We start from the raw sequence: 12,163 nt of genomic DNA, 5'->3' as shown, positions 1-12,163 counted from the left end.
TGCCAACTTGGACTTCCCAAGCGCTTAGTCCAGTGCTCTGCACACAGTAAGCGCTCGATAAATACGATTGATTGATTGATTGATCTGTCTCCCACTCCCCAGCTCGTTGTGGGTCGGAAAAGTGTCTGCTTTAGTGTACTCTCCCGAGGGCTTAGTACAGTGCTCTGTGCACGGTAAATGCTCAACAAATTCAACTGATTGACCATTGGTCTTGGCCCCAGGCTTTGCCCAGCCTCCAGCGCTGAAGGTAGACACCCCCTGCCAACATCCCTTTTCTAGTGCCTGGTGGTGGTGGCGTCTCTGTGTGTGCACACAGTAAGCGCTCAATAAATACGATACAATGAATGTAATAATATAATAATAATAATGGCATTTATTAAGCGCTTACTATGTGCAAAGCACTGTTCTAAGCGCTGGGGAGGTTACAAGGTGATCAGGTTGTCCCACGGGGGGGACTCACAGTCTTAATCCCCATTTTACAGATGAGGGAATGTGTGTTGTGGGGGCTATTCTGGGCCTCCAGATAATAATGACGGTATTTAAGGGCTTACTATTCATTCATTCAATCGTATTTATTGAGCGCTGTGTGCAGAGCACTGTACTAAGCGCTTGGGAAGTACAAGTTGGCAACATATAGAGACGGTCCCTACCCAACAACGGATGTGCAAAGCACTGCCCTAAGCGCTGGGGGGGATACAAGGTGATCAGGTTGTCCCATGTGGGGCTCACAGTCTTAATCCCCATTTTACAGATGAGGTCACTGAGGCGCAGAGAAGTTAAGTGACTCGCCCAAGGTCACACAGCTGACATGTGGGGGAAGGGATGGCACGGAGCCCCCTCAGTCAAGGATGGAGGTCTGGAGTCGGGCCTCCCCTCCATAGCACAGCCATTGTTGGCTCTAGTTTACTCAGTGCTTATCGTAGGCAGAGCACTGTACTAAGTGCCTGGGAGAGTATGCTATAATAGACACATCCCCTGCCCACAATGAGCTTGCAGACTAGTTCAGGGCCCGGGTGGGCTGATGCAGCAGCCCCGATCTGAACTCGAGGGCAGAGAGGTGAAGCCCCCCAACCCACCCATGAAGGACCCCGAGGAATGTGGATCCGGGAGAGGGTAAGGAGTCTTCTGTTCTTTAATCAATCAATCGTATTTATTGAGCGCTTACTGTGTGCAGAGCACTGTACTAAGTGCTTGGGAGGTACAAGTTGGCAACATATAGAGACGGTCCCTACCCAACAGTGGGCTCACAGTCTAGAAACATCTCCAGCTGAGAGGAACGAAAAGGAAAAGCTACTGTCCAGTCAACGGCTCAGGGCCCACAGTCTGGGAGCCGGGCCCTGAAACCAGGGAAGGCTTCCTGGAGGAGGAGGAGGAGGAGGGAGCGGAGCTGAAGGCTGGATGGGTCAGGAAAACTGGAACAAAGGTGCAGAACTGGGCCTGGTGGGGTGGCGGGGAGGTGGCCCACTGTTGGGTAGGGACTGGCTCTATATGTTGCCAACTTGGCCTTCCCAAGCGCTTAGTCCAGTGCTCTGCACACAGTAAGTGCTCAATAAATACGATTGATTGGGAAAACAGGGGAGGGTCCTGAGGGGGGGAAGGGCCAACTCCCCCTCCCCAATCTCCCCACACCCCTTCCCCCTCAACTCCCTCCTTCGCCTTAGGCTGGGTTAGGGAGACCAGATTCCCTGAAAGGGGCTGGTTTTACCGGGAAATGCTTTCTGGACCCTAAGGCTGAAGGAATGCATTCATTCAATCGTATTTATCGAGCGCTTACTGTGTGCAGAGCACTGTACTAAGCGCTTGGGAAGTACGAGTTGGCAACATAGAGAGACGGTCATTCATTCATTCATTCAATCGTGTTTATCGAGCGCTTTACTGTGTGCAGAGCACTGGACTAAGCGCTTGGGAAGTACAAGTTGGCAACATATAGAGACGGTCATTCATTCATTCAATCGTATTTATCAATCAATCAATCGTATTTATTGAGCGCTTACTGTGTGCAGAGCACTGGACTAAGCGCTTGGGAAGTCCAAGTTGGCAACATATACAGACAGTCCCTACCCAACAGTGGGCTCACATTTACTGTGTGCAGAGCACTGGACTAAGCGCTTGGGAAGTACAAGTTGGCAACATATAGACCGTGAGCCCACTGTTGGGTAGGGACCGTCTCTATATGTTGCCAACTTGGACTTCCCAAGCGCTTAGTACAGTGCTCTGCACACAGTAAGTGCTCAATAAATACGGTTGATTGATTGATTGATATAGAGACGGTCCCTACCCAACAGTGGGCTCACAGTGCACCTCAGAAACCACCCAGCCTGGCAGCCAGGCAAAGTCAGTCAGTCGGTCAGTCTGGGCGATTGAAAGGGTCTTTTCTCTATTGGGCAGGTGGGGAAACTGAGGCTCAGAGACTAGTCAGAAAAGAGCGGGAAAGAACAGTGGCTGACCCCCAGCTCCCAGAGGCCTGGGGAGAGGGGGACAGGGGGAATGGGGTGGGGGGCGGCCTGGGGTCCAGAGCTGGTGGGGGCAGGGTTAGGGGTCTGGTTAGGTGGGCACTGGTTGGGCGGGGGGCGAGGATTAAGGGGGCCTGGAACAGTCCTGCCTCAGTTTCCTCGGGAGGGGCTGCTGGACAGCTCCCGCAGGACGAGGCCCAAGCCCCCCGCCCCCTCTGTCGGAGACGGGCCGGGAGCGGGGGGCCGGGCCGGGGGGGTGGGGGGCGAGGAAGAAGGGAAAGAGGAGGGCCACGGTGGGGACGGGGCTGGGGGGCTGAGGGAGCCCCCCAACTCCACCGCCTTCTCCCTGGACCGGCCAAGGGGGGCAAGGAACTGTCTGCCCCCTCCCCCAAAACAGGTCCCGGGGGCGATGGGGGAGGAGGACGGGGGGCATCTTAGGAGGGAGAGGAGGAGGAGGAGGAGGGCGGGGGGCACCTTAGGAGGAAGAGGAGGAGGAGGGCAGGGGGGCATTTTAGGAGGAAGAGTAGGAGGAGGGCAGGGGGGCATTTTAGGAGGGAGAGAAGGAGGAGGGCGGAGGGCATCTTAGGAGGGAGAGGAGGAGGGCAGGGGGCATTTTAGAAGGAGGAAGAGGGAAGGGGGCGTCTTAGGAGGGAGAGGAGGGGGACTGGGGGCACCTTAGGAGGAAGAGGATGAGGGAGAAGGGGGGCATCTTAGGAGGAAGAGGAGGAGGAGAGTGGGGGCATTTTAGGAGGAGGAAGAGGGAAGGGGGAGACCTAGGAGGGAGAAGAGGGGGACGGGGCATCTTAAGAGGAAGAGGGGGACGGGGGCATCTTAAGAGGAGGAGGAGGAGGGCGGGGGGCATATTAGGAGGAAGAGGAGAAGGAGGACGAGGGGCATCCTAGGAGGAAGAGAAGGAGGAGGGCGGGGGGCATCTTAGGAGGGAGAGGAGGAGGGCGGGGGGCATTTTAGGAGGAGGAAGAGGGCAGGGGGTGTCTTAGGAAGGAGAGGAGGGGGACGGGGGCATCTTAGGAGGAAGAGGAGGAGGGAGACGGGGGCATCTTAGGAGGAAGAGGAGGAGGGAGACGGGGGCATCTTAGGAGGAAGAGGAGGAGGAGGGCGGGGGGCATTTTAGGAGGAAGAAGAGAAGAAGGGCGGGGGGCATCTTGGAAGGAGGAGGAGGAGAGTGGGGGGCGTCTGTGGAGGAGGAGAAGGGTGGGGGGCATTTTGGAATGAGGATGAGAAGGAGGGCGGGGGGCATTTGAGGAAGAGGAAGAGGGCAGGGGGAGTCTTAGGAGGAGGAGGAGGATGGGGGGCATTTTAGGAGGAGGTGAAGGGGGACGGGGGGCATCTTAGGAGGAGGAGGAGGAGGAGGAGGAGGATGGGAGTATTTTAGGAGGAGGTGAAGGGGGACGGGGGCATCTTAGGAGGAGGAGGAGGAGGAGGATGGGGGTATTTTAGGAGGGGGTGAAGGGGGACGGGGGGCATCTTAGGAGGAGGAGGAGGAGGAGGAGGAGGAGGGCGGGGGCATCTTGGGAGGAGGAGAAGGGTGGGGGGCGGGGGGCGCCTGTGGAAGAGGAAGAGGGGGATGGGGGTCGGGGCAGGCGGCGGGGGGCGGGGGGCGGGGCGGGCCCTGAGGTCCTCTGACGTGCTCCCCTCCCTCCCTCCTCCTCCTCCTCCTCCTCCTCCAGGCTCAGACGGCTCGGCGGCGGCGGCGGCGGCGTTGGGCTGGGGAGCCCCCGGGCCAGCGCAGCCTAGGACCGCTCCCCCCGGCCCATCCTCTCATCCCCCTCCCCATCCTCCTCCTCCTCCCCTCCTCCTCCTCCTCCCGGGGAAGATTATGAGGGAAACATGAGGCTGATGCGGCGCTGGGTTTGGGGGGCTTCCTTGGTCCTGCTCCTCCGGCCAGGTAGGGAGGCCAGGGACCCCTCCTCACCTTCCATCCATCCATCCATCCATCCATCCATCCATCCATCCTTCCTTCCTCTTCCCCTCATCCCCTTCCTTCCTCTCCCCCTCGTCCCCCTCTCCACCCCCCCATCTTACCTCCTTCCCTTCCCCACAGCACCTGTATATATGTATATGTGTTTGTACAGATTTATTACTCTATTTTACTTGTACATATCTATTCTATTTATTTTATTTTGTTAGTACGTTTGGTTTTGTTCTCTGTCTCCCCCTTTTAGACTGTGAGCCCACTGGTGGGTAGGGACTGTCTCTATATGTTGCCAATTTGTACTTCCCAAGCGCTTCGTACAGTGCTCTGCACATAGTAAGCGCTCAATAAATACGATTGATGATGATGATGATCCTTCCATCCATCCATCCATCCATCCATCCATCCATCCATCCATCCATCCTTCCATCCATCCATCCCTCCATGGCCCTGGCCATCCTCCCCCAGGGCCCAGGCCTCTTTCTGGCCCAGGGCCTGTCCTGGGCCCGGGGTGCGAAGCCCGGGGAGGTGGGGGGCTCCCAGCAGGTGTCCGTCCGCCCCCATCCCCATCCTCCTCGCCCTCCTCATCCTCCTGGTCGCCCTCCACAGGTCCGGGGTGTTGGGGGTCCCCTCCGGACGGAGCCCTACGGTGGGGAGCAGTGGGTCCAGCCTCCCAACTGACCCGGCCCAGCCGCCTGGTGCGAAGCCGGGCCGGGCCCGAAGTCCGCAACCCCCGGCTGGACACCCGGGTCCGCAAGGAGCCTCCCCGGGGCCCGGTGAGTAACGAGCCGGGATCCCGACAACGGATTGAACCGCTTACTACGTGGCTGGTCAGCCCTTGTATATATGTTTGTACAGATTTATTACTCTATTTATTTATTTATTTTACTTGTACATGTCTATTCTATTTTATTTTGTTGGTATCATCAACCATCAATCGTATTTATTGAGCGCTTACTATGTGCGGAGCACTGGACTAAGCGCTTGGGAAGTACAAATTGGCAACATGTAGAGACAGTCCCTACCCAACAGTGGGCTCACAGTCTAAAAGTCTATTTTGTTGGTATGTTTGGTTTTGTTCTCTGTCTCCCCCTTTGAGACTGTGAGCCCGCTGTTGGGTAGGGACCGTCTCTAGATGTTGCCAGCTTGGATTTCCCAAGCGCTTAGTGCAGTGCTCTGCACACAGGAAGCGCTCAATAAATACGATTGATGATGATGATGATGGTCACGGGGGGATGCACCTTGAGCCCGCTGTCGGGTAGGGACCGTCTCTATTTGTTGCCAACTTGGACTTCCCAAGCGCTTGGTCCAGTGCTCTGCACACAGTAAGCGCTCAATAAATACGATTGATTGGTTGGTTGATTGACCGTCTCCATATGTTGCCGACTTGGACTCCCCAAGCGCTTAGTCCAGTGCTCTGCACACAGTAAGCACTCAATAAATACGATTGACTGATTGACCATCTCCATATGTTGCTGACTTGGACTCCCCAAGCGCTTAGTCCAGTGCTCTGCACACAGGAAGCGGTCAATAAATACGATTGACTGATTGATTGACTGTCTCCATATGTTGCCGACTTGGACTCCCCAAGCGCTTAGTCCAGTGCTCTGCACACAGTAAGCACTCAATAAATACGATTGACTGATTGATTGACCGTCTCCATATGTTGCCGACTTGGACTCCCCAAGCATTTAGTCCAGTGCTCTGCACACAGTAAGCGCTCAATAAATATGATTGACTGATTGATTGATGATTGACTATCTCCATATGTTGCCAACTTGGACTTCCCAAGCGCTTAGTCCAGTGCTCTGCACACAGTAAGTGCTCAGTAAATACGATTGACTGATTGATTGATGATTGACTATCTCCATATGTTGCCAACTTGGACTTCCCAAGCGCTTAGTCCAGTGCTCTGCACACAGTAAGCACTCAATAAATACGAATGATTGATTGATTGACTGTCTCCAGTAAGCGCTCAATAAATACGATTGACTGATTGACCATCTCCATATGTTGCCAACTTGGACTTCCCAAGCGCTTAGTCCAGTGCTCTGCACACAGTAAGCGCTCAATAAATACGATTGAATGAATGAATGGATATAAGGTCATCCGGTGGGCAAGACACTTCACTCCTGTGGGCCTCAGTTCCCCAAATGGGGATGAAGGCTGTGAGCCCCCTGCCCCGTGGGACAACCTCATCACCTTGTAATCTAGACTGTGAGCCCACTGTTGGGTAGGGACCGTCTCTATATGTTGCCAACTTGGACTTCCCAAGCGCTTAGTACAGTGCTCTGCACACAGTAAGCGCTCAATAAATACGATTGAATGAATGAATAATCTCTTTGGAGTTTAGAACAGCGCTTTGCACATTCATTCATTCAATCGTATTTATTGAACGCTTACTGTGTGCAGAGCACTGGACTAAGCGCTGGTGGGGGGGGATACAAGGTCATCAGGTGGGCAAGACACTTCACTCCTCTGGGCCTCAGTTCCCAAAATGGGGATGAAGACTGTGAGCCCACCGTGGGACAACCTCATCACCTTGTAATCTCCCTGGCGCTTAGAACAGCGCTTTGCACATTCATTCATTCAATCGTATTTATTGAGCGCTTACTGTGTGCAGAGCACTGGACTAAGCGCTGGTGGGGGGGGATACAAGGTCATCAGGTGGGCAAGACACTTCACTCCTCTGGGCCTCAGTTCCCAAAATGGGGATGAAGACTGTGAGCCCACCGTGGGATAACCTCATCACCTTGTAATCTCCCGGGTGCTTAGAACAGCGCTTTGCACATTCATTCATTCATTTATTCAATCGTATTTATTGAGCGCTTACTGTGAGCAGAGCACTGGACTAAGCGCTTGGGAAGGGACCGTCTCTATATGTTGCCAACTTGTACTTCCCAAGAGCTTAGTACAGTGCCCTGCACACAGTAAGCGCTCAATAAATACAATTGAATGAATGAATGAATGAATGAATGAATGAATGAAGTCCAAGTTGGCAACATCTAGAGACGGTCCCTACCCAACAGCGGGCTCACAGTCTAGAAGGGGGAGACAGAGAACAAACAAAACATATTAACAAAATAAAATAAATAGAATAAATATGTACGAATAAAATAGAGTAATAAATTCATTCATTCATTCAATCGTATTTATTGAGCGCTTACTGCATGCAGAGCACTGGACTAAGCGCTTGGGAAATCCAAGTTGGCAACATCTAGAGACGGTCCCTACCCAACAGCGGGCTCACAGTCTAGAAGGGGGAGACAGACGACAAAACGAAACATATTAGCAAAATAAAATAAATAGAATAAATATGTACAAATAAAATAAATAAAGAAATAGAGTAATAAATCCGTACAAACATATATACATATATGAAGGTGCTGTGGGGAGGGGAAGGAGGTAGGGCCGGGGGGGATGGGGATGGGGAGGCGCGCTAAATAAATGCCATAATAATAATAATAATGATGGTATTTTTTAATTGCTCAATATGTGCCAAGCAGTGTTCTAAGCGCTGGGGGGATACAAGGTGATCAGGTTGTCCCACGTGGGGCTCACAGTCTTCATCCCCATTTTACAGATGAGGGAACTGGGGCCCGGAGAAGTGAAGTGACTTGCCCAAAGTCACCCAGCTGACAATGGGCGAAGCCGGGATTTGAACCCATGACCTCTGACTCCAAAGCCCGGGCTCTTTCCACTGAGCCACGCTGCTTCTCACTATTATTATTATCATTATTATGATTATACAAGGCTCACAGGCTTCATCCCCGTTTCACAGCTGAGTTCACCGAGGCCCAGAGAAGGGAAGCGATAATAATGGTGGTGGCTGTTAAGCGCTTACTATGTGCCAAGCGCTGCTCTAAGCGCCGGGGGGATACAAGGTCATCAGGTGGTCCCACGGGGGGGGCTCACAGGCTTCATCCCCATTTTACAGCTGAGATAACCGAGGCACAGAGAAGGGAAGTAGTAATAATAATGTTGGTATTTGTTAAGCGCTTACTATGTGCCAAGCACTGTTCTAAGCGCTGGGGGGATACAATCCATCAATCAATCGTATTTATTGAGCGCTTACCGTGTGCAGAGCACTGTACTGAGCGCTTGGGAAGTACAAGTTGGCAACATATAGAGACGGTCCCTACCCAACAGTGGGCTCACAGTCTAAAAGGGGGAGACAGAAAACAAAACCAAACATACAAAATAAAATAAATAGAATAGATATGTACAAGTAAGATGAATAAATAAATAGAGTAATAAATCTGTACAAACATATATCCATATATACAGGTGCTGTGGGGAAGGGAAGGAGGTAAGATGGGGGGATGGAGAGGGGGACAAGGTCATCAGGGGGGCACACAGGCTTCACCCCCATTTTACAGATGAGGAAACAGACGCACAGAGAGTGAAGTAATCATAATAATAATAATGATGGTGTTTGTTAAGTGCTTACTATGTGCCAAGCACTGTTCATCAAGTGGTCCCACGGGGGGGCACACAGGCTTCACCCCCATTTTACAGCTGAGGGAACTGAGGCACAGAGAAGTGAAGTAATCATCATAATAATAATGGTGGTGTTTGTTAAGTGCTTACTATGTGCCAAGCACTGTTCGAAGTGCTGGGGGAGATACAAGGTGATCAGGTTGGCCCACGTGGGGCTCACAGGCTTCACCCCCATTTTACAGATGAGGGAACTGAGGAAGCAGCGTAGCTCAGTGGAAAGAGCAAGGGCTTTGGAGTCAGGGGTCATGGGTTCAAATCCCAGCTCCGCCAATTGCCAGCTGTGTGACTTTGGGCAAGTCACTTCACTTCTCTGTGCCTCAGTTCCCTTATCTGTAAAATGGGGTTCAAGACTGTGAGCTCCCCGTGGGACAACCTGATCACCTTTTAACCTCCCAGCGCTTAGAACAGTGCTTTGCACATAGTAAGCGCTTAATAAATGCCATTATTATTATTAAACTGAGGCCCAGAGAAGGGAAGGGAAGGGACTGGCCCAAAGTCACCCAGCTGACAAGCGGAGGAGCCGGGATTAGAACCCACGACCTCTGATTCCCAAGCCCGGACTCTTACCACGAGCCACGCTGCTTCTCTGGCCTAGGGCCCTGGTGGGGGAAGCCGGGGTCCGCCCCAAGCCCGCAGGACGGAGGGATGGCAGGGCAGGGGTCTAGGGGACACCCCCTCCCCCCCGACCCAGAGCTCAAAGCACAATAAACCCCTTCCCCCTCAGACCCCTCTTCTCCCACTTGGAGCCCCCCTCCAGGGGAAACTGAGGCACACACTAGGAGACACCCCCCCACACACACGACACAGGGCTTAAAGCACAATAAACCCCTTCCCCTTCATTCATTCATTCATTCATTCAATCGTATTTATTGAGCACTTACTGTGTGCAGAGCACTGTACTAAGCGTTCAGACCCCTCTCCTCCCACTTGGAGCCCCATCCAGGGGAAACTGAGGCACACACTAGGAGACCCCCCCCCCGACCCAGAGCTCAAAGCACAATAAACCCCTTCCCCATCAGACCCCTCTCCTCCCACTTGGAGCCCCCATCCAGGGGAAACTGAGGCACACACTAGGAGACACCCCCCCGACCCGGAGCTCAAAGCACAATAAACCCCTTCCCCTTCAGACCCCTCCCCTCCCTCTTGGAGCCCCCCTCCAGGGGAAACTGAGGCACACACTAGGAGACTCTCCCCCACTGACCCAGAGCTCAAAGCACAATAAACCCCTTCCCCTTCAGACCCCTCTCCTCCCACTTGGAGCCCCCCTCCAGGGGAAACTGAGGCACACACTAGGAGACACCCCACACCCCCGACCCGGAACTCAAAGCACAATAAACCCCTTCCCCTTCAGACGCCTCTCCTCCCACTTGGAGCCCCCTCCAGGGGAAACTGAGGCACACACTAGGAGACACCCTCCCGACCCAGAGCTTAAAGCACAATAAACCCCTTCCCCTTCATTCATTCATTCATTCATTCATTCATTCATTCATTCAATCGTATTTATTGAGCACTCACTGTGTGCTGAGCACTGTACTAAGCGTTCAGACCCCTCTCCTCCCACTTGGAGCCCCCCTCCAGGGGAAACTGAGGCACACACTAGGAGACATCCCCCCCGACCCAGAGCTTAAAGCACAATAAACCCCTTCCCCTTCATTCATTCATTCATTCATTCATTCAATCGTATTTATTGAGGACTCACTGTGTGCTGAGCACTGTACTAAGCGTTCAGACCCCTCTCCTCCCACTTGGAGCCCCTCTCCAGGGGAAACTGAGGCACACACTAGGAGACATCCCCCCCGACCCAGAGCTCAAAGCACAATAAACCCCTTCCCCTTCAGACCCCTCTCCTCCCACTTGGAGCCCCCCTCCAGGGGAAACTGAGGCACACACTAGGAGACACCACTCCCCCGACCCAGATCTCAAAGCACAATCAACCCCTTCCTCTCCAGACCTCCTTCTCTCCAGCCTGAACCCCATCCGAGGGAAACTGAGGCACAGACTGGGGGACTGAGGGGGGTGGGGGGAGGCCAGGGGAGCCAATTTAGGAAGTCCTGGACTCCAGACGCTCTTCCACTTCCTTCCCTGGCTCGTCCCGAATCTCCAGGCCAGGGGCTTCCCTAGTCTGTGCCTCAGTTTCCCCTTGGGGGAGTGCCAGGTGGGAGGAGAAAGGGTGAATTGGGTTTTGGCCTCTGGGTCAGGGCTGCCCTTCTTCCGTGCCTCAGTTTCCCCCCCCGGTTGGGGTTCAGGCGGGTGAGAAAGAGGTCTGGAGAGGAAGGGGTCGCAGCTCAGTGAAAAGAGCCCGGGCTTTGGAGTCAGAGGTCACGGGTTCAAATCCCGACTCAGCCAATTGTCAATCAATCAATCGCATTTATTGAGCGCTTACTGTGCGCAGAGCACTGGACTAAGCGCTTGGGAAGTCCAAGTCGGCAACACGATTGTCAGCTGTGTGACTTTGGGCGAGTCGCTTTACTTCTCTGGGCCTCAGTTCCCTCATCTGTAAAATGGGGATGAAGACTGTGAGCCCCCCGGGGGACAACCTGATCACCTTGTAACCTCCCCAGCGCTTAGAACAGTGCTTGGCACATAGTAAACGCTTAATAAATGCCATCATTATTGCGCTTTGAGCTCTGGGTCCGGGAGTGGGGGTGTCCCCTAGTGTGTGCCTCAGTTTCCCCTGGAGGGGGGCTCCAAGTGGGAGGAGAGGGGTCTGAAGGGGGAAGGGGTTTATTGTTCTTTGAGCTCCGGGTCTGGGGTAGTGGTGGTCCTAGTCTGTGCCTCAGTTTCCCCTGGAGGGGGGGCTCCAGGTGGGAGGAGAGGGCTCTGGAGGGGAAGGGATTTATTGTGCTTTGAGCTCTGGGTCGGGGGTGTGTGGTGTCTCCTAGTCTGTGCCTCAGTTTCCCCTGGAGGGGGGTTCCAAGTGGGAGGAGAGGGGTCTGAAGGGGGAAGGGGTTTATTGTTCTTTGAGCTCTGGGTCCGGGGGGGGCGGTCCTAGTCTGTGCCTCAGTTTCCCCTGGAGGGGGGGGCTCCAGGTGGGAGGAGAGGGCTCTGGAGGGGAAGGGGTTTATTGCGCTTTGAGTTCTGGGTCGGGGGGGGGGGGGGCGGTCCTAGTGTGTGCCTCAGTTTCCCCTGGAGGGGGGCTCCAAGTGGGAGGAGAGGGATCTGAAGGGCTCGCGGTCTGACGGGGGGAGACAGACAACAAAACAAATCATATTAACAAAATAAAATAAATAGAATAGTAAATATGTACAAGTAAAATGGAGTAATAAATCTGTACAAA

The 12,163-nt window shown here is 53.7% G+C and overlaps 1 protein-coding gene across 4 annotated transcripts in view; it reads left to right on the top strand.

Annotated features, from left to right (window-relative positions):
* The first annotated feature begins 4,201 nt into the window (after window positions 1-4,201).
* Window positions 4,202-12,163, top strand: part of ADAM11 (ADAM metallopeptidase domain 11) — a 59,670-nt gene continuing 51,708 nt past the window's right edge. For all 4 annotated transcript variants that reach the window (XM_038754436.1, XM_038754437.1, XM_038754435.1 and 1 more), the window contains exons 1-2: window positions 4,202-4,359; window positions 4,996-5,162. In XM_038754436.1, coding sequence (XP_038610364.1) covers window positions 4,302-4,359; window positions 4,996-5,162 — 225 coding nt within the window. In that variant the 5' untranslated portion in view covers window positions 4,202-4,301. The remainder of the gene's footprint in view (window positions 4,360-4,995; window positions 5,163-12,163) is intronic.

This window comes from Tachyglossus aculeatus, chromosome 11, assembly GCF_015852505.1.
Source record: "Tachyglossus aculeatus isolate mTacAcu1 chromosome 11, mTacAcu1.pri, whole genome shotgun sequence".
Lineage (NCBI taxonomy): Eukaryota > Metazoa > Chordata > Mammalia > Monotremata > Tachyglossidae > Tachyglossus > Tachyglossus aculeatus.
Note: the sequence above shows the minus strand (reverse complement) of the source record. Positions and strands in the feature narration are given on the sequence as shown.